This window comes from Micrasema longulum, unplaced genomic scaffold (assembly GCF_059751315.1).
Source record: "Micrasema longulum isolate JH-2025_06_02 unplaced genomic scaffold, ASM5975131v1 h1tg000677l, whole genome shotgun sequence".
Lineage (NCBI taxonomy): Eukaryota > Metazoa > Arthropoda > Insecta > Trichoptera > Brachycentridae > Micrasema > Micrasema longulum.
The window spans coordinates 344,639-367,942 of NW_028277873.1; the positions used below are offsets into that span (position 1 = coordinate 344,639).

General features: G+C 34.3%; 2 protein-coding genes across 4 annotated transcripts in view; one reads left to right on the plus strand and one right to left on the minus strand.

Annotated features, from left to right (window-relative positions):
- The first annotated feature begins 1,142 nt into the window (after positions 1-1,142).
- LOC148279746 (protein scylla-like) lies at positions 1,143-4,942 on the plus strand. The gene is made up of 3 exons (XM_088229447.1): positions 1,143-1,479; positions 2,094-2,427; positions 2,515-4,942. Exons 1-3 carry the CDS (start codon positions 1,428-1,430, stop codon positions 2,600-2,602), a joined length of 474 nt encoding a protein of 157 aa, XP_088085573.1. The 5' UTR covers positions 1,143-1,427; the 3' UTR covers positions 2,603-4,942.
- A 4,696-nt stretch (positions 4,943-9,638) lies between these two features.
- The window catches only part of LOC148279747 (uncharacterized protein CG7065-like), a 50,975-nt gene continuing 37,309 nt past the window's right edge, over positions 9,639-23,304 (minus strand). For 2 of the 3 annotated variants that reach the window (XM_088229440.1, XM_088229443.1), the window contains 7 exons: positions 21,809-21,995; positions 19,243-19,470; positions 18,625-18,811; positions 16,752-16,878; positions 14,793-15,040; positions 13,849-14,030; positions 10,572-12,010 (listed from right to left, as the gene is read on the minus strand). In XM_088229440.1, the coding sequence (XP_088085566.1) occupies positions 11,138-12,010; positions 13,849-14,030; positions 14,793-15,040; positions 16,752-16,878; positions 18,625-18,811; positions 19,243-19,470; positions 21,809-21,995 (2,032 nt within the window). In that variant the 3' untranslated portion in view covers positions 10,572-11,137. Of the gene's footprint in view, positions 9,777-10,571; positions 12,011-13,848; positions 14,031-14,792; positions 15,041-16,751; positions 16,879-18,624; positions 18,812-19,242; positions 19,471-21,808; positions 21,996-23,304 lie in introns of those variants that run through there. The other variant, XM_088229442.1, reaches the window with a different exon arrangement.

Genomic DNA, 23,304 nt, shown 5'->3' on the forward strand with positions numbered 1-23,304 from the left:
ATGTTTTATTAAAAAAACATTTAATAAAATATGTTTACCCATGAAAAATAAGAGTGAACAATAATAAAAGTAGATACAGTGTATTCGAATGTTTAATGAGCTTATGCGTTAGTGCCGTCGGTAAACGAAGTAAACTTACAAATTTTGCTTGTGTAAGCACGCACATTTGAATGATTTACGTTAAAACTTTTTGCTACTCACACATAAACAAAGTTTTAAAAAAAATAGACGTGACCATATAAACACGAACAAAGAAAATCAGTTACAGTACATAAATAATCAAATCTTTTTTATCCTTTGCTGTCCGGCGTACGTGCGAATAAATGCGTGTGCCTTGTTTTTTTATAAAGTTAGTAAATGTAAAAACCTTTCTTTATAAGGATCCCTTCATCACTTACATCTCACAAGTTAGGTAGTTAAGCAGGTAGGTGAGTATGTACTTAATTTATGATTACCTATATTATAACCCATATTATAACACTTTTTGAAATATGCACGTTTGAAAATCAAATCAAGGAGAAATATACATGGGTACATTTTGCCGAAACAAAACTATCTTTATTTGAAAACTAAGTTTAAAAAAAATATATTAAGATGATTATGTTTTAGCGAATTGTTTGAATTATTATTACTTTAAAACTCTGTTTATTTACTTAATTCGTGTTTTATTTTTTAAAATTATTATCCTACCTGTATATCGAAATGCCTTTAAAAATGTATAAAATTGAAATAGTTAATTAATAAAAATAATCTATCTTTATACTTCGGTAGGGTTAAACTATAATTTTGCAACAGCGCTCAACTCCCAGTAGTTGGGAACAAAGAAAAACGAGTCCGTACTAGCGGCAACATCGCGTCCCTCCGCAACAGCTACAGCGTCGGTAGTCGGTAGCCCCCGTGGACGGGCGGCATCAGAATAACCAACGTTACAGTCGCGCCAGGTTATTTAAAAAGATCAAACTCAATCGGGCTACACTCAGCGCTTCGTGTAAACGTCGGATTCTTTTTTACAATGTACCCTCATTTTAACTAACCGTATTTCCGCTAGGTGATAGCGATTTCGAGACCATTCGAAAGCCGGCGCACGTAGCCAAAACGTCAGGAGTGGGGCGCTATTTAATCGAATCTCGAACTAAAATTGCGTCAGTTCCCGAAGCAGAGAACGCTTGGTAGCGCGTATCAACGGAAACCGGCTTACTCTTAAACAAAGAATTGCCGAGTATCTGTGTTTCGATGAATTAAAAAGAGGCTTTCTTCGCAAGAAATATTATTATCGAGCAACTATTACTTCGGGAACATTATCAACGCGACTTAGTTGCGAATTGAGTGCAAATAAATTTTTGTGATATTTTCAACTTTAAAATTAGGTTCCAAGTGGAATAATAAATATCAAAGTTTTTTTAAAAAAGAAACTAAACAATCAAGAAATGGAGGTGTTACCGGCGAATCAATATAATATCGGATTTGGCTATGATAAAGGTAAGCGATGTTTTATTCATACTTTGATTCACTTTACGACTTTGCGAATACATTACCCACTTTGTTGTCATATTATATTATCATAAATTATTAATGAAATATTGTTTTTGCACAAATGCATTTGTCATTTTAAAACTTCTGATAAACAATTCGGTCAATTTTAAATGCAAATAAACAAATTACCTACATGGATAATTATTTTGCATTGTTATCAACCATTGTGAATATTTCTTTCTTTCCGTTCGATCGGATAAAAGGATTAATAAGAAGTGCAGTAACTACTGATGTGTTCCGGGAAGCTAACAAAGTTAGCCTTCCCGATTGAAGTCCTTTGTTTTGTAACATGTACTATCATGTACTAGTCCCGGTCCCAGCGGCGGATCTGACAGCTCGCGTCGCGTCGCGTCGCGGCGGCGCGCGACGTGCGGCGTTAGGTAACGCTCAGCTGTGCCGCGTCCTTTGTGTGCCGGTGTACCTGCGCGGGGTACCACTCCCCGCTCCTACCCGCCACCCAGACTTTCTTCCGCTATCGACTTCACTTTTCACAATTAACTTCGTGAATACATTTATCAATTCGTATAAGAGACTTTTTCTAACGAACTTTAACTTTCCAGTACCGGAAGGCGTGTGGGGAAGTGGAGATGCCTTGCGGCGGCGTTTAGAAGAGGAGCTTCGCGCTGCGAAAGGAAGACTAGCGGTGGGTGAAGTTGTAGTTCCCGCTACCCTTCTGCCTTCTGTGGCACGCGCTTGCCTGGCGCTGTCGGAACGGGAGCCGTGCGGGGCACGAGGGGCTACGCTGTTCCTGAGCCTCAGGGACGAACGCCTTCCTGAGCCGACTCCGCTGGCCACGCTGAAGCTGGATCACTCCACCGTGTCCACCTTCGAACTCCACCTGACTCTGCAACACACGGCGCCCGCTTGGACGCATATCCTGCCACATTTCCTCAAGTAATTATACTTTTTGTTACTGGCTAAAATGTCTCCATTTACCCGGCAATAATTATGAACAATCTCTAATTAATATTCCTTTTCCAGAAACTTGGCAGGAAGTGGAACGATGGTGATCAGCCCCCAATTCACTCTCACCAAGAAGAAGCTGTACAGATCGTACCAGCAAGATTGAGTCATCAGTGGGCCGTGTGGACTCCTGTAACTGGAAGTATGCGTCGCCACCTGAACTGGATTTCCTGGCATCAGCCGCGTGCGCAATCTATTTACCGATCTCCTGAAAGGTGGAGGTGAAAGTTTAGAGTGTAAATACTCTTTATTGTCTCAATACTGGCTGTTGTATCATCTGATGATCTTACGCGAGGTTCCATATCATCTCTGGAATGTTAAGATGGTAGATGTGGGTTTCTCGCATTGCCATTTATTGCGATTCATTTTCCATTTTCACTTTTATTAATTTAACTCGTAATTTTATTTACTTCGTGGTTTAAATATTTAAACTACAAAATCACTGTGATTATGGATAAAACGTCTTTGTTAACATTTTGGTTTTCCAATATTTGTTTAATTTTCTTAACATAGGATTCACCAGTCATCTGATAAAATTATTACATCAATTGTGGCATCACTGAGTACAGTCGACTCTATTTATTTCATTGTTCATTCATTCTCCGTATATTAATTTCACTATTTCCAATAATCAGTATTATTCCTCGACAGAGTGCCATTTTATTATGAAGTTTATTCATAATGCTAAATGAACCGGATTCTCTAAATTCTTCACCTTCTCACAATGTCGACTTTGCTTACGTGAGTAAAAATATATGATTTAATAAGCCCATCGAAAAAAATAACATGGATCATTATTATCTTATTTTAATTATGTATTAAGTATATCATATTTTATATAATATCTATGTGTATGTGTAGAAAGTAAATATATTATAAAGAAAGCTCAGTGTGATATAATTATTAGGAATTTAAGATTAATCTCTGAGAGGACTTGGTTTATACCAACATCTGCACAATACATAGCACTTTCAACAGATGATGTACGCCTGTAATTCTAACTAGTGATCAGTGTATATATTGTTAGAGAGCGATGTATCTATGTTAGCACATTGAAAGTCTTCTTCGTTAAACTACTCGCTTCTAAATTAAACCCCTTTGTCTGTTAGAATGTTGGGCTAATTAATTACTCTCGGTAGTATTGCGACAGTAGAATGTACAGGGATTATTAGCACTCACAGAAGATACATGCTTCCCTCGTTTGATGTATCTCTAGCACTTCAGAAATTCCCGTGTCATACTTTAGGTTTCTTCTCGAGTGAATATTCTATTTTACTATTGCGAATATATACATATATTTATATATATTATATATAGAATGGTGTTATTAGGACTGGATATTCTCCAGAGGTTATAATGCAGCTGGCCGAGTAACAAACTTAGATGATAATGTGAGAAGATCAAGTAATCGTTGTGTTTTTACCTTATAATAGAGCCATTTCTCGGTACGGCATGTTTGAGTTGATATAAAATGTGATATAAAGTAAACGTCGTGTGGATTAGAGTTTTGTATGACAGATTGTAATATTTCAGTTAAGAGTGCTTTAATAATATTCCCGAGTATGGCATATCGTTATACAATAATGGTTAGTATTTGAGTACCAGTATTAGAAGTGCTTGCGTGGATGTGGATGTATGTAATCAAGTCGGACTTGGAGGAACAGTGGGTGACCAATTCTAATGATCTCAAATTTTGAATTGCAAATGTGTATATAAAATATTTTGAGTTAAGTGTTACGTTTCTGCTACGTTACTCATTGAATTGAATAGTTATTTCCACATTGTATTGTAGGATCCGGTAACACGTAATGTAATATCTCCGGATGTTCTGATTAAATTGTAACTTTCAACCTAATAATTAGGTTCCCATGCATTATTTTTATTTTTATGAAACTAAAGAGTCAAATCTTTTAGCCTCTCAACATTTATTTTTACACATGTAATATTTTAATGAGTAACCAAAATCTGTCACTGAAAATACTTATAAATTCTTAATACGCGGGAAGTCATGTGAGACCTCACAGTCAAATAATAGCTTTAGTCAACAAATAAGTGTTTTATGTAAAAGTAGAAATATGTATATTAAATGGCTCTGTGTGATAGTAGATGTCCAAGATATGATTATAGATATATGATTAAACAATGTACAAATAAATGTAATGTGTAGTGTTGCGGGTGGGTTGTTCGATACGAGGTACTCGTCCAACTATCGACAGTTTGCTGCGCATCTTGACATTTTATACTTTTCTCATTATGTGTAAGCTATCTACTTGGTTGTAAATTTGTACATGCAAATTATATAAAAAATGTGAAAAAAAAAAACAAAAATATATTAAAAAACCAAATATTAAAAAAATATATATGTATTTAAAATGTGGATATCCAGTATCCACTCAAAAAGATATTAACAAAAAGATATATAAAAATAAAACTGTTTAAAATGAAATATTATCTTTTATTCTGATAAACCTAATTTATATACCTGACAAATATTTTCAACAAAGATGAAGAACCTTTTTGAAAAGTGAATGTGCAAATCTAGATGCTAACTGCGATTGTTCTGTTTAAGTCTAGGCATCTATAGGGCTTATGACCTGTCATTGGATGGTTAACCTGGCCACTTTACGCACTGTGTAACATTCACCATTCTGCCTACATTTGAACATCTGTGTTCCTTCAATTATTTTATCTGTTGATGTTCCCGAAGTTAAAGAGCTGAAACCTTTATTTAGTGGGTGGGATTTATCTAATTGAATTATTTCACCTATATACTAGGCAACACCTGTTTTTAAAAAAAATAAAATATTTTACTCTTCTTCATGGACCAGGTGGATTTATCAACAGTATTTTGGGTTTGTTCAAATTTTTGTAGACAAGGACTAGAATCAACTCCCTGGGGAGCTGTTAATATTAACACATTACAACCGAGATGAAGAACATTTTATAGAAGTCTAGGCATCTACAGGGCTTATGACCTGTCATTGTCTGGTGTAAGTGGCCACTTTACACACTGTGTAACATTCACCATTCTGCCCACATTTGAACATCATCAAAATGTTCTTACTCTCTGTTGTTAATATGTTAATATTAACAGCTCCCCAGGGAGTTGAATCCAGTCCTTATCTTATTATTTCAAATGAACGGCACTGTATGCCTTTTGTATGTACGGAAAAAAATTAAAATAAAATATACATACAGAGAAGATTACTAACAATTTACAAATAGATACTCAAAAAGTGTAAAAAACAAATTAATGAAATTCAAGTGGAAACAAAGGGAAAGGGATCAATAATTGGAAAACACTCAAAGTGTTGACACATAAATAAAAAAAAGATAAAGAAAAATATTTAGGATGGGACAAAAAATAACATTAAATTAGGATGTGAAAAGTCGGAATAATCGACGTGCGTGCATGAGAAGATGTATGAATGTGAAGGAAGCAAAGGAAGTGTGCCAGGACAGAGTGGTGTGGCGTTCTATCCTCTCTGCCTACCCCTCTGGGGAAATGGCGTGATGGTTAGTTAGTTAGTTAGTTATAATATATGCGCTATGTCAGAACAAGAGAATAAGCACTGATTATAAGAAAAAAATAAATAGTTAATACTCGGATAGCATATCCTAATCATTGATTAAATTTTCACTACTGTCATCTGACCCGGGGGCAATGTTTGTAATTAAATTATCTATAGATGAGTCCATTCTCAGATCGCTACTTTTATAAGCGTCTTCAAAAGTTTCCACGCGACTGCAACATTTTTTCCATTTCTCTAGGGTGGAATTCTTAAAAACTTTTTGTTTTTCAGCAGGAGATCTGCGTAGATCGATTCTTCGGCCAGCCAACCTTTTAAGATCCCCCAAACCAGCTCTATGGGATTTAAATATGCGTGGTAAGGTGGAAGTCGTAAAACATCATGACTGTGTGATTTTAAAATGTTATCTATTTTATATTGTTTTTCTACAAGTGGAGCTTTTACAAGAGCAAATAAGTTTTTTTTAATGTTTTCTTCAAACGGTATATTATTTATGGTAAGCCATCCCTGATTTGTTGTTTAAAATTTAAGGTTGATGGTTTCTTATTGATTTGTATGGAGTGGTAGCTGGCATTATCCACTATAATGACACTTCTTGGTGGTATGTGTGGTAACAATTTCTCATTTATCCACTTGCTAAAATTAGAAAAATTCATTTTGTCGTGATAATTGCCACTTTTTTGTTTCAATTTTAATATTAACAGAGCTCTTAGTACAAATCTGAATTCTCCCCCTGCGTTCACAATAATCAATCCGGAACTTTTTCCAATTGGTTGCAGTACTCCCGTTTCGGTGTTCGATTGCCAACACAATGATATGGAATGGCCAGCATTGATGTACGTTTCATCTATGTATATAATGGTATAATATAATATAATACAATGGTATAATAGTCTTCTATATTTTAATAAAGATCCCAAAAACTGATCTCTCTAGAAACTTTTCTCCAATCTTTTTATTAGTAATTTGCGTCTTGACTGACACTTTTTCCAACGAAAACTGAGTTTTATAAGTAGTTTCCTTAAATACTCTTTGCCGCTATCTAAAATATCGAGCTCTTTAAGGGCCGCCAATTTTTTCACTGTCATTGTCTTTTTCATTGCTCCCTTACAAAAATCGTCCTCAATAATCTTCTTATGTGGAACTCGCTTCGCTTTTGGAGTTAAAAATTATGCACGTCCTATCCCAGTTTTCCTTCACGTAATATTCTTTGGATACTGCTTGCAGATACGCCGGTTGCCTCGCTTGCAGATTGAACAACATTATAATCCAATTTACATTTAACTTCAAGAGACTTTAAATGTTTAGTTATATTATAAACTATTTCCCTCGCTTGTCCACGTAATGGCCTTCCAGAATGACTGGAATGAGAGGTGGTCGGTTTATTCATTTGACAACAAAAAATATTGTGTAATGCAGGCTTTAAGCGTCGTGGTATGGCTGCGAATACTAGCAAACTACTGAATAAGCCACGCCCTTCCAGCGCGTGAAAAGAGACATGCGCCTGCGCAGCTTCTTTTCCTTGAAGTCAAGCTTTAGTATTATACTAAAAAAAAAATATTATAGATAAAGAATTAAACAAAAGAACTGTCGCAGCAAAATCCTAAATTTTTGTTTTTGAAAAGAAATACAGTCATTTTAAATTACATAAATTTTGTGGTATTTTATGCCTTTAATAATTGTTCAAATATTTCATTTCTACAGCATATTTATAGCGAATTTAAAGCGATTCAACTGCCAAAATGAGTATTAATATTTTGCTAAAAACCTGCCTTAGAAATTAAAAACTTACTACCAAAACATTCTTCACAAAAAACTTCAAAATTATGTTATTGTGTTTTTTTTTAAAACTATTATGGAAGACATAATTTTATATGGAATTAAAGAAAAATACCACAAAATATATATAATTTAAAATGCATGTATTTCTTTTCAAAAATAAAAATTTAAGATTGTGCTGCGACAGTTGTTTTCTTCAATTTATTATCTTTAAATAAATTTTCTTTGATACAAAGACTTTAAATGAGAATAAACGTACCAAAATTTGGTCCAAATTTTAAGAGGCGTAATCTGTCGGTGGAAAAGTAATTAAGCATATTTTTTGACAGAAATAATTTTTAAAAATGATGTTATTGTCTAATGCAATGTTTTACTTAATTTTTCAATTGCGCAATTTTGAAAAAAAAACTGCCCTTAAAAATGGTTCAATTGTACGGTTTCATTACTTTTTATGAAACTACAGCCTTAAAGCAGGTAGGTAAGATACAAACCTATAAAGTACTTTTGAAAAATTAGTGTAGGCACCTCCAAAACACAAATAAATGTAACTCTTAAGAGATGGACAATCCCTCTGAGAAGGCAGTGTGGAAGTATAGGCATACAAGGCTTACTTTAGATTTCTTTATACCGTTCCCAAAAATTATATCTGTTTGATCATATTTTAGAGTGGGGTGATAAATAAATGGGGTAGTAAAAATAAAGAGAAAAACTGTTTTTTAAAGCCTTAATTTTAATTAAAGTACATAATACATTATGCAAAATATACGATAGTTTCTAGAGAATTTGATAACTATTTCTTATGTAATAAAAAGAAACCAATTGATCATGTATAATATAGCATTTAAATACATAAAAATATTTGCTGCAGTACAAAAGAGAAAAAAACAAAGATTTATATATTTTTAACCTTCAATGAAGAATAAGAGGTGTCTTCCATTACGATAAACATTTTTTAAAAATGATTTAATTCATATAAATTTTAATTTAAAGATGATAAGGGCGATAGTTATCTTCTATTTGACAAAAAATTTATTTTTCAAACATAATTATTATTACCACAATTTATTGTTATTACCCAATGTGATGGATTAAGGAAAAAAATGCAAAAATAGTTTGTATTTTTTTTTAAAAAATATTTATGCTACTAATGTATATTCTAGATTTGGAATTGAAATACATTCTACTAAGTGTTAGTGAATATTTGTATTTAACCACATACCAACTTTTATATGTCTACCGGTTTCCAAACGTACCCGTCTCATCGTCAGGGCATTGTCGTGTTGGTTTTATATGTTTGCGCTACAACCGTGGTGAAGGTGTATAGTGGGTTTAATTGGTTTCCTAACAAAGAGACGGGTACTTCTCGAAACCAGTAGACATGGAAAAGTCGGTAAGTGGTTATGTACAAATATTGAATAACATTTAGTAAAATGTTTGATCACAAAGTTAATGCTTTAAATATTAATAATATGAAATACATTCAGCTTTATAGAAATTAACTGACTTTTGAAAGAGATATTGACAAATCAAAAAATTACAGAAACACCTTCGATTGACTGGAGAATTTCCGATTGGCAGTCATGTATACCAATGTTGCAATAATCTATACTAGTGGTTCTTAACCATTAAAGCGTCTGTGTCAGCTTTAAGTGAAAACTACAAAATCTACGATAATTATTTACACAAACTAGAAAAAGAACGATCAAAAGAATGTATAGCTATCTTTTTCGCTCACCAAAACATAGTGATGTCGCATAGCCCGTGACTGTCAGTTTGAATACTGACGAGTTATAATTTGACATCAACTCGAGTAATTTGGTTATTAAAACAATAGGGAGAGGTGAAATAGTAGCGGTCTGCATTATTTTCGAATAAAGGTAAGTCGGTAGTTTATTTTATCTGTTTATAAGTTTTTTCTTGAAAGTAGAATGCAAAATATCGGATGACATTTTTATGTGACACTGCCGATTTCTGTGAATAAACAGATCTTTTTATTTGTTTAAAAACACAGACATTGTCAAAAATACATATGGGAAGTATATAGTTATTTGTACACACACTTATCCAACAGGATATTACTAAATTTATACAATTATTCTGCAATGTCAGTTTAAAGGGACTAAGAAAAAATCCTATCATAAAAAATAAAAATAAAGTATCATTTCATCAGTTGCCACAGTAAGAGTTAACCGGGGCACTGCGCGCTTGTTGCAAGTGCACCATAAACAAAATGATAAAAGCACAAAAATTTGTAAAATAAAATAGTAAAAAAATCCTTAGCGAAATTATGAAAACCGATCAAGGATCTAATCATTACATAACAATCCTTATATATCGAAAATTATGGCTGGATACGAAATCCATTTGCTACGATTGATCCATCGACTTGCGAATTTTTGTACCAAGAAGAGGAATTGGTCACCTTATCAACGGATCAAAAATCAAATTTTCTGAAATAACTAAGTAAGAATTTTGGACTTCTACCCATGATGAACATGTATCCAGCTCCCCACACGACGGAACTGAAACTACTGTTTTTAATATATTTGTGTGAGCTAGGTTTTTCAACAGTTACTAACATGAAAACCAAAATATGAGAAAGACTTGTGAATCTAGAAGAAGAATGAATTAAGGGTAGCTATATCAAATGTTCAGCCTAATATTTCTGAAATGTACATAATCCGACAAGCTCAGGTATAACATTGATTTTTATATAAAATAAATTCCATTTTACTATGGGTAATTATATTTTAGTTTTTCCATGTATTTATATATCTTTTCTTTAACTGCTCTGTAATATATATTATTGATTAATATAATTACATAATTGATAGATGTTTTTTTCTCCATACAATCTAGTTTTATATATTTTTAAACGTTATAGCTATTACTTTCCAAAAAAGAAAATAGCTCTTGTGCTTGGAGGGGGACTGACACTGTTAGATTTATTTAGTAATTTGAAGTTATATAATTTCGAATATACATGTATGTCCGCATATTTTTCATAGTTTTTCGACTGTTTGATTTTGGTGCACTGCAATTTTTTCTTACAATCAAAAGTGCACCGTGACTTGGAAAAGGTTAAGAACCACCGATCTATACTAATATATTCTAGTATAAAGTGCTTTCAGGTCTTAAAAGCTTCATGACTGTAAATTAATCAGTGCTATTCAAATTAAATAAAATTCGCAAAACATTTTTTATGGATACTTGGTTACATCACTTAATATTATAACTACTAATTAAATTGATATAATTTGTTTTACTAATGCAAAACCAATATGTAGTGTAGATACTTACATAGTAATTATATTAGACTCGGTGACAGGAATTCACATTCGCCCTCTTGGGTTTTTATTTTGCCAGGCCCGACCGCGACCGCGAGCACGCCGACCTTGAGACATATTATTTCCATAGTTTCCCATATTGTTTCTATAATCACCTTGCCAACACGTGTTATAGTTTGCGTCCGAATCATAATAGTCTCGTTCCATTCCATAACCTTCATCATCGATATATTGATTTTGATTCATCATTCTGGGTTGATTTCGATTGTTGTTATAAACATTGTCATAAGTGTCCTCATTATTAGGGAATCTGGGTGTATTGTAATTGTCACTTAAATGATTTTCTCTAAATGTATTCCCGGGAAGATTGTTTCTGTAACCACCGTACTGTTGATTCATTTGATTGCCAACATAATCCATATCATTTTGATCGTTGAAATCATCGGGATATCTGTTAGGATTTTCCACACGAGGCATATTTTGGGCTTGCTGGAACACGGGCTGTTGGTAGTCGGTATCCGCGGGGTATGGAGTCCGCTGCGTGAATTGGTTCTGGGCTTGTGAGTTCTGAGGATATGACTGCAGGTCGTTTTCCTCAAGCGGCGCGTTCTGGGGAGCGGCAGCAACGGAGAGACTAGACACCGAAGCCTGAGCAACATGACTACTAGTACTCTGCCCTGCCATGCTACCTATGAGATTCAACATCTTTGCGATATCTTGAACATTACTGGGACCGATACTGCTATTTTGGGTCACATTACCTCCTTGCTTCAGGGAAACCAACAAGTTAGATATAATGGATTTAGTGTCTACAGAGGATGTCTCTGTATTAAAGGAGTTTCCCAATGTTTGGTTTATAATTTCCAGTTCATCTTTCAATTGTTTTTCTTTAACTTTTTCAGAGGCTGATTTAAATACCTAAAACATAAATAAAAGCGGTGAAAATGAATTCATTTTAATAGATAACCTATATGTCATAATTAGTTACAGTTTAACATATTTATGTAGATGGTTGATAGGGAGATACTGCTTTTAGTGACTAGCCTGAAAAAGTTAAATGATAAATAAAACAGCACATTTGAATTCCAGAACTTTTCGCACTTGGAGAAAATAAACTCCAAATGTACTGAAAATCCACCATTACCAGCATTTAAAAAAATTTACTAGGCATACAACTTTGCTTCTGCGGTTTTCCTGTAGATGGCTTTAATGGTAAGTAGTGGTTGCAATAAATAGATCATACAAGTATGCAATAAACTTGGGCATCAGTCAACATAACCTCATAGAAACATTAGTCGATTTGTGTCTGCATCATAAAGTTATTCTCGAGTGAAAATGACAGTTTACGAGTCAAATTCTCCTCATTTGAGGGGGAAATTAATATTTTCTGCTTCAATATGAAGAAATCTGCACCTGAGGCACATTGAATGCTCACTAAAGAACAGTGGTTTCAACGCCTCAAGAATGGTGATTTTAAGGTCAAAAACAGCCATAGCAGTGGAGCGTAGATTTTTGAAGATGCAGAATTAGAGGCATTACTTGATGAAGACTCATGCCAAAGTCAGGAAGAATTGGCACAATCATCGGGAGTGACTCAACACGCAATTTCAAAACGCCTCAAAACCGTGGGAATGATTCAGAAGCAAAGAAATTGGGTGTTGTACATGTTGAAACCGAGAGATGTTGAATGGCAATTATTTGCTTGTGAACAGTTGCTTGATAGGCAAAGACAGAAAGGATTTCTGCATCGCATTGTGACTGGGGATAAAAAATAGGTCCATAAAAATAAGTCCAGAAAATCATGGTAATTTCCCGGCCATGCTTCCACGTCGACGTCCAAACTGAATATTCACGGCTCTAAGGACATGCTCTGTATTTGGTGAGACCAGCTCAGCTTAGTGTATCATGAGCTGAAACAATCACAAGAAATCGTTATCGAATGCAATTAATGCTTAAATTTATTTCAACAGAGACGGAAATTTTTTTTGAGAAGGGAATATGGAAGTCTAGGCATTTACAGGGCTTATGACCTGTCATTCAACTCCCTAGGGAGGAAATCCAGCCAGTCTGCAAGCATTTGGACATAATCAAACATTGTGCAATTAATGTGTTTGAGCCGAGAATTGAAAGACAAACAGTTGCAATACAACGAGAGACACAACAAACTGTAGTCGAGTAGTCGAGACATACTTGGGAACGTTGAAATAGGAAGTCCTACCCCGCCCGGCATATTCTCCAGACATTGTTCCCTCTGACTATCACTTGTTTCGATCAATGGCACATGGCCTGGCTGACCAGCACTTCTGGTCCCATGAACAAGTAAAAAAAATTGCATCGATTCGTGGATCGCTTTATAAGATGACCAGTTTTTTCAACATGAGATTCGCACGTTGCTCAAAAGATGGGAGAAAGTAGTGGCCAGCGATGGACAATACTTTGAATCATAAATGTATAACCAGTTTTTATACAATAAGGCTTCGAATTTCGGAATAAAAAAAACAGCAGAAGCAAAGTTTATAAAGTGTAATGTTTATAAAAATGGGATAATTCGAGGGAAAATTGTACTTTGTATATAAAGAATAACAAAAACCAAAATCAGGGATTACTGCAACTAAAACATAATATCAAAATAATGTAAATGAATTCCTCGACACAGGTCATGCCAGTGAGGTGTTCATATAGAAAAGAAAAAATAAACAGTTTAACTTGAAATAAAAAAAATCAGCTGTATAAATATTTCATGAATTTGTTCTAACCTCATCAAATGTATAGTCATCTTCATCATCACTATCTTTAATCTTTAATTCATCTTTCTTCGGAGCTACGGAAGCGCCATTCTTTAAAGCTATGGGTTCATCTTTATTCAAAACTGAATTTACACCATCTGGATTATTGCCACATTTTCTGGTGGAAAAGGGACTTGATGGCCTGTTGGATTCTGAAATATAACAAAAACGCATATTCATGTTTTTATTTATACTTACATATTATATTGACAAAAACTCAACAGTTTGATACAATCAAACTTTATGCATGAATGGGCAAAAAGGGAAGGCACTGCGATTTATTTTATGTTGAAAATGGCACTTTAAATTTTTAATATTTCTTAAAAAAAAGTCATCAATTAACTTTCTTTTAAACTGTATATGTCAACATGTTTCAGAAAATATTGGTAAAACAAAGTTAACACAATGAATGACATCCACAAAGTAAATGTAAGCTATGAATAAAAGAATTAAAAACAACTTTATACGGTAATTTGAATATCTTGTTATTTTAAATAATAATTTTTAGGTGTACTGATTTTCATTAAAGAACTCTCAGCTGCTTTTCCTTCAGTAACAATTTTCTAAACCGAATGTTTAAATACACCGCAGAATCAATAAAAAAATAATAAATTACTCTGATCTTAAATAAGTATTAAGTCATTATCACAGCAGCAATGTGTGGAACCCCCTTTTTAAAAGTAATGAACGGTGCCTTTATTGTCAGATCACAAAATTCACAATTCACAAAAAGCTTTCAATTTAAGATGCATACTTGTTTATTTTTATAATTTTTTCACAAATTCACAAAAAGCCTTCACTTTAAAATACATTCTTCGTTATTCTTATATCAGTGGATTTGAAAATAAACATTACTTATAACAATTCGCAAACACAGAAAATGTTTTGAAACAGATAAAATAAAAACAACTTACGAGAGTTAACCAGTTCTGCGTGTAGAGAAGATTCTAGATCAACAAACTGTCGTAACTTTTCAACCCTCTTGGGTTCCTTAGCTTCCATTTTCTTTAAGTATGCAATAAGACCATGTTGTTCATCTGAGGAAAGATCCTTAAAGTTTTGAAGAAGTGTCTTCAAATCAGAATCACTCAGCCCATCCATTCCTGAAATTGAATCTTCTTTTTCCACAGGCTTGGTGGGAATGGGTGAAATTTGTAATGCCCTGTGAAGATCATCATAAATTGATGAATAAAAATGATATTAATACAAGACACATAAATAATTGTATTGAACAAAGTTCCCGGGCTTATGTAAAATGAATAATAGAATGAAAAAAACACTAAACAAACATTTTTTTAATGCTTAAAAAAACGTACCTAAAAACCTTGATCAATTTACACTAGACTGTTTGGGACTGTGTCCAGGCGGATGAAGAAACAGTTATGCGTGTGAAATAGAACCAGATGGCTGAATAAGGAAATCAAGTGGAGATAGACAAAGTGGTTGGCACGTTCGCCTACAATTCGGTAGGAAGTGAAAATATTGATTTTAAAGGTTGCTAGAAGTGCAATATTTCATTGTTTCTGGACTGGCACCTGATCACCTTACCTTATGTTAAAATATTACAACAGAGATGGAGAAAATTTTAGAGAAGGGAATATAGATGTCTAGACATCTACAGGGCTTATGACCTGTCATTGGCTGGTTTAAGTGGCCACTTTACACACAGTGTAACATTCACTTTATGCAACCGATAATCGAAATTTGCTTTTAGTTTACCAATACAGTGCCCTATACACCACTGGGTGCAGAGAAGGGAATGATGTTATTGGTCTGCTGAAGATATTGCTCGAAGCAATGCCCGCCAATGTAGATACGTACATAATATCGTGGGTATACAAGGAAAACCGGTTAATTACGTTTTTGGCATATTTGAGTTATAATACCATTAACTTAAAATTTTTATCCTCTACAGGTATAATAGGTTAAATGATATTACCGGCACTAACTAATTTTCAGAGAATTGTAGAGCGAGTAAAAACGTATATATAGCATTTCTTCTCAAATCTTTACAAAGAAAATCACGTAAATGATTTTAAGTGATTGTATTTGAATTGAAGTTTATGTTTTTAATAATGAATATACAAGGAAAAACGGTTATGTGTCTTTGTGTGGTTTTCGTTACTTAAACAATATCACATCCAAAGTTTTTATTACAAGTAAAAAACAACTACTATGTGAGTTTAGCTAGTTTTCATTGAAGTAAAAATATGTGCCATAATGAAACCTTACTACAGCGAAAAACTATGTTAAAGTTATGCAAAACAGGAGTCATTCCCGAAGAATTCCATCATTGGTACAAGAGTCTTTCCACTTCCGCTAATGTGATAGGATACTTTATCTGAAGATGAAGACAGTGTTGAATTTGATACAACTCAAATTCAGTTAGACAATGTCGCCGGCTAACCAACCAGCACAAATTTCTTCACGAGGAAAATCAGCTAAATGCGGATATTATTTTTCTTATCTTACTTCATTATTTTTTTTCTCAAAATTCGGTTGTTTTTTATTTCATATAAATTCTGTAATGTATAAAAATATGTTTCATGAATAATAAATAATAGATATTAAATAAAAAAAACAAAACTTGATTTTTAATGAACAACCAAACTTTCAAATTCAATTTATGCAAAACTGGCTTTTTGCAGTTAACCAGTTTTCTTGTATACCCACGATATACAGTATATCATGCAAACATTTACTTTAAACTTTCGCCGGGAGTCATAGACCGAATGCTCAAAATAAGAGCTGAACTTGCTTTTGTGTTGATCAAACGACAAAGGTCGCACTTGATTTTTTTTAATATAACCGATTACAGCTAATAAAAATAAATAAGACTGTATAACCAATACTAAATAAAATCAATCACATACTTTTGAGTATACGCAGACTGCAACAACTGTAAAGCATTGCTGTTGGAAGATTCTGTGACTTGCGCTTTCCTCGTCGGTTGCTCGGGAATCCCTTTATTGGTGAAATGTAACTGAGATAGAAGCCCATCTGCAAACAATTCAATTATATTCTAGCGCTTCACGGCACGCGGAACTCGGTACTTGTGTCCGTGCGGGAATATAGTACCTGTATTCCAACCGTCGAGCCGCGCGACGCCGCGTGTGTCCAAAATGAAGAATAAAATCAAAGTAAATTTTTAAAAAAGTTTATTATTGTCTCAAACTAAATTCAAAGTAGGTGGTGCAGTGTAATTGACCTTTTTATTTGAGTGTCTAATTTTGACATTTTGCTAAATTGCGGCACGCAGTTGACGAATGTTTAGGGAGAATAAAGAATTTACATCAATAATTTACAATGCAAAGAGTTTAAAAATGTGGCAATAGAAATACCGTTTGAAGTTATAATTGTGATGTGAAAAGACGATGGTTTAAACAATAAATGTGTGAAATAGTTTTGCCGCAATCTAAATGACAGTTAAAATTCTGTGGTGTCATAGTAAAAAAAGTTATACCATACAAATAAAACCCCATATAATTTAAATTTTCCTGTTTAAATCATTGAAAATATTATGACAGTTTTACAACTTTTCTGGCAGTATATTTACACTATAGCCTATACACTATACATTAATTTTATTTTTAAGGAATTTTATTTTTAAGGAATCCCATTTTTTCCATACATTTTTCATTTTCTCACATTGGCATTTTTGACAGTTTTGCCATTATTTGCTTTATTTTGAATCTTGTAATAGTAGTTTAAAATACTCTTTTTGTGTTGATCAGTGGAACTTATCCCCCGTGTAAAATGAGAGTCAGGTGTACATGTCGCCGCCAAATAGTTAAAGCTGCCACTCAACTCAGCGGCTAGGGTGTTCATTAAATGACGGCATTCAACAGAATGACTAGGCCGTTTATTGAATGAATGTTTAACATAAGGGCTGAATGTCCCTTATACCCGTATGCAGAGACAAAACTTAAGGTCAGGTAGGTACATTCTAATTTCAAATGCAGAGAATAACCCGAAGGTGAAGACAATAGAATGTACTTTCCTCACCTTAAGGTTTGTCTCTGCATACGGGTATTAGACTCTTTAATTTTAATACAATAATAATAATTGTTTAATTTTTTTATTAATTTTACTATGTGAAGTTAGGTTAGGTTAGGATAGGTTGGGTTAACCTTTCCCTCACTAAGCATCCAAAAATTACACATGATCCGAACGCGGGAACCAAACGACCCCAGCGCCTACTTGTATATGACATCAGGAGAATAAAGCGTTGAAGTGTTTATGTCCGTGCAATAATTTATTCATGTTTTCGCGAACACATATTTTTCTCATTCGTGTATTTTATTCATTTTTGTTCGTTTGCCGAATGCTTACGTATATAAAGTGAAATTGACCAAATCGGTCTATGGGGGATTCGAATCCCCCCCTTCGGTCTGGCTAGGTTTAAGAATAAAAAAATTGTTTACTTAACTCGATCCTTAATTTAACTTAATAAGTTATTATTTTATTATTAAACTTAACCCAACCTAACCTAACCTGACCCGGCAGGTTTTGGTTAGGCGGTTTCCAAAGGGCTGGCTTTCAACCAGCCAACAAATTGAATGTTGAGTTATCTTCATTCATTTATCTAATGTCCTAGTCATTCAATTAAATGCCGGCATTTAATGGACCGCCTAGCTGCTCTGTCGAGTGGCTGATTGAACTATTTGGCGGCGACATATATACCAATGTGATATTTTATCCATTAAAATGGATAATCACACAAGAGCAGTAAACTTGTTCATTTACCTGTTGATGCGTTTATCTCATTGGACGATTGGGATGCTTTTGCCATTCCTACAACAGCGTTTACTAAACTCTCCAGCTCCGAAGTTGTGACATTAGTCTTTCCTTGTGCAATCAGTGCGGCAGCTATTTGCTTGGCAATCGCTGCCTTCTCCACAGCACCAATTCCTTCCACCTTCACAGGTAAACTCTGGAAATAAAAAACCCCTATGATTTAACTGGTACATTGGAGATATATACACCAAAAACTACCGTCATATGAGGACCTTTAGTACTACCCCCAAATTGTTTTTTTAAATGTTTTCTTTGACATAGTAACAATATGAACATTTAATTTACTTCCAGTATCTACCAGTCGCGCACAGCCTTAACAGGTGGCCAATAGCTGACTGTTGCATGCTAGTAATAAATATTGATAAAAAAACACATTAAACACTGAGATTGACTGAGTTCCTCTACGTGTTGTTGGCAATTCTTGTTTCGGTCAGCATTAGATAACGTACATAGTTTAAATCTTTGACATTTTGAACCCTTTAACAGTTGTGGCCAAGTAAAATGTGTAAATTGTTTCAATGATCAATGCAATGAGTAAACAAGCACAGTAATGGTGGTTTAGCTTACCTTGGAGTTCAATCTCTCTTTTTCTAACAACTCTTTCTTGGATTTAATAAGTTGCGATGCTTTGTGAAGCAATGTGCTGGTGTGTTGAATAGCACTCTTGGCAGCTACGATGGCATTGCGTTCCACTAGACCCGCCAACAGCTGACCCTTGAGTTTCTCTTTGACAGTTTCAAACAATACATTGTAAGTATCGCTAATTAATAGATCTTCGGAAGAATTAGGGAGCTCCTGAATAACAAAACGATAACATCAAATAAAGTCAAACCTGTGTTTGAAGGGACCGTTAGAAGCAAACCACGAATGCGGGAATATGCATGGCAAAAAACCACTTAAATGTTTAATATATACATATTCCAAAAAGGTACATGTTTCATACAACTGTACAACTTTGATTCCGCCGTTTTCCTGTAGATGGCTTTAGCAGTAAGTAGTGGTTGAAATAAATAGATCATACATGTCATGCAATAAACTTGGGCATCAGTCAACATAATAGAAGCATCATAGAAACATTAGTTGATTTGCGTCAGCATCATAAAGTTAGTCTAGAGTGAAAATGACAGTTTACAAGTCAAATTCTCGTCATTTGCAGGCGGTTTCAATTTTCTGTTTAATATTAAGAAATCTGCGGCTGAGGCACATTGAGTGCTCATTAGTAAAAGAATGTGTCGAGAGTGGTTTCAATGCCTCGAGAACGGTGATTTTCGGTGGTGTCAAAAACAGCCATAGCGGTGGAAGAGAGAAGATTTTCGAAGATGCGGAATTGGAGGCATTACTTGATGAAGGGTCGTGTCAAAGTCAAGAAGAATTGGCATGATCATTGGGAGTGACTCAACAAGCAATCTCAAAATGCCTCAAAACCGTAGGAATGCTTCAGAAGTTAGGAAATCGGGTGCCGTACGCATTAAACCGAAAGATGTTGAATGTTTGCTTTGTTTGAGATGTTGGCGATTGTTTGCTTGTGAACAGTTGCTTGAAAGGCAAAGGGGGAAGGGATTTCTGAATCGCATTGTGACTGGGGACGAAAAACAGGTCCATTACGATAACTCTAAGTGCAGAATATCATGGGTATCATCAAAGTTATCATTTCTGTTTTACTATCTCCCCTTGTGTACGTATCAAAATGTTTAAAGAGCCAGCTTTGTAATTGCTCGGTAAATACAGACAAAACTTAAGCATGCTGTCTTGGTAATTATCAAAAGTCATATAAAAATCATGTTCAAGCGAGCATTTTTTGCTTGAATTAGCATTCATGATTATTTTTACAAGTGGCCACTTTTTATTATAAAAGCCTATTTATAATATAAATGAGAACTATTTTAATTAAGTAAGGAACGCGGACTAAATTTTCGGGGTTATTCATTGGTTGGATTAGATCATATGACGTCGAGATGACAAGTCGGTAGACAAAGATAGTACAGAAGTTAAGTATACCGTCTCGGCATGTACCGATGAAGATAGCCTTTATAATTGCGGCCCAGCTCGACGTAGTGTATTATGAGCAGTTAAAATCGAGTGAAACAATCACAGGGAATCCTTATTGAACGCAATTAATGTGTTTTAGCCGAGCATTGAAAGACAAACAGTCAAAATACAACGAGAGACACCTGGCCTGGCTGACCAACCCTTCCGGTCTCACGAAAAAGTAAAAAACCAGTTTTTTCAATGCGGGATTCATACGCTGCCCAAAAGATGGGAGAAAATAGTTGCCAGCGATGGATAATACTGTATATCATAAATGTATAACAAGTGTTTTACAATAAGGCCTCGATTTTCAGGAAATAAAAAACGGCAGAAGCAAAGTTGTACACCTAATACAGTCAAACTTGGTTATTATGGGGAAGATGGGACCGATTGAATTTGCTTGTTATAAGCGTTACTCGTTATACAATCGCTATTGCACATTGTCACTACGTAAACAAGTAAATACATATGTGTACATATTACAGAATTTTTTTTAAAAACATTAAGGAAAATTATAATAAATGCTTACAAACATACCTATCACATGAAGACATGAAGTATGTATCTATGGAGAAAACCATGAACTAAAATGTCAACTAATGTTTCCTCGTTACATCCGAGATCTCGCTATTTCCATGATCGTTATAACCGAGTTCGACTGTATATAAATAAATTTACATATTTAAATAAAAATCTAAAGATATCAATGTTTTTAATATATCATGGATAAAACAACCGCCAATTAATAAAACAAAATGTTCTTTATCTCCTTAGATATTGAATATATTGCGTAATTCAACCTATTGATGCATACAGAAACAACTTTTGCGATTGGCTTTGTTAGTCCTAAATAACCGTGATAGAAAATGGAAAACAAGATGTGGTATAGTGAGGTTCGAACCGTGGATCTCTGGTCCGTGAGTCCGGGACATTACCACAGGACCCTTAACTTGGAACCTTTAATTTGAAATATAAATAAAAATTATCAGGTGGCGCAAAATTAGTGATTCAAAAAAAGTAAAACATTGGTGTATCAATATTTGTTTATCAGATAAAATGTAAGAGTTAGTGCTTCAAATAATAGTTGTAATATTCAATAAATTACCCTTTCCAGTTTCAAAGCGATGGCTAAGAGATCGACAATTTTAGGGCCAAGACTGCCCAAATAATTCTCCAAAGCTGTCAGCAAGCGTAGTACGGATATAATATTTATGTCATCTAAAGTAATATTATATTGTACGGGCTCCTGGTTCGGAGATTGAGTGGATTCTTTTGTAACTCGCCCATAAACCCTAAACAACAAACATTTGTTGACATGTTAATGTTAAAATATATCACACCCTTAGAAGTACACTGTTGTTAGTCTAAATTAGGGTGGATGCAGTTTTTCTTAGGAAAACACTCGCGTGTCTCTATGATTATTTATGAGGGAGATATATGACAAACTTCTGAATCCTTTGAAATCAATTGAGTAGAATTTCGAGTAAATCACTGCAGTAATTATGATGCTACAACGTTCTTCTAATATTTTGACAGTAATGTGAGCAAATACTACAAAAATGCCAATATACAGTAGTGGAATTAATTCTGGACACTTTTAACAAAAAAATTATCTATTTGATATTTGTTTGGAAAATGTACATTCTTCTGGGCCACACACTATAATATTTGTACATAATACTTTCACATGATGTAATAAATAAAGGTTTTGAAATTGATATTTAAAAAATAACAAACTACATGCTAAAAAAAACAATAAATTTTCAGGTTGACATTTTTGTTCCTACAAACACAAAAAGTTGCGTGATTTAAATCAGTCAATCACAGGAATATCAGGAAGACATTGGCGATTTTTAAAAACAGTTTTATTGTTGTTTTAGTCAGGTATTGTGTTTTGACAAGTGAGGACTTTTAATAAAATTGAGAAATAACTAAAATGGCTCTGATTACCTCAAAACTTGATTGGTCACTTGGGAAAAGGAAAATAACCATTGCTCTTTGTGAAGAAGGGTAAACCTATGAGGAAATTACGAAGATTTTGAACGGTGGAGCAACAAAGTTAGGTGTAGGGAAACTCTGCATACGGGTTACGAACACAGAATCCATGAAATCAGCTGCAAGAGCTGGAAGAAAGTCTAAGGAATAGACCAAGATATGGGCAGAATTTATCGCCAGGCCATGCAGGACTATTGGACATCTACAAAATATATCAATAACATCATCAGAACACCTGTTGTACTAGTTTGTGACGGATCTTTTCTAAAAAAACTTTGTAAAAATGATTAGTGAGCGAAAACCCAAGAAAACCCCAAGAAAAAAGCTGTATCTGAAACAAATGTAGAAACACATAGATTAGGCTCGGACACAAAGAAATGGACGGAAGAAGATTTGGGCAAGGTTATTTGGAGAGCGAGAGTGAAGTTTGTTCGCCACTGACTTGAAGTCGATTTTTTGCCCGAGTATACTACGGCCACTACAAGGAACTCAGTCAGTGTGATGGTGTGGGGCAGCATGGCTGGGCGGCTAGGTGCCATTAAGGGCAACATCAATGCAAAAAAGTACCAAGAAACAGTGGTAGAGGCGAAACTGTTGCCTGCAATC

Excerpts from the sequence above, each read along its gene's own strand:
- LOC148279746 (XM_088229447.1), top strand. The coding sequence starts at position 1,428 with ATGGAGGTGTTACCGGCGAATCAATATAATATCGGATTTGGCTATGAT. Across the intron at positions 1,480-2,093 it reads CGGATTTGGCTATGATAAAG|TACCGGAAGGCGTGTGGGGA; the intron begins GTAAGCGATGTT and ends TTAACTTTCCAG. Across the intron at positions 2,428-2,514 it reads ATCCTGCCACATTTCCTCAA|AAACTTGGCAGGAAGTGGAA; the intron begins GTAATTATACTT and ends TTCCTTTTCCAG.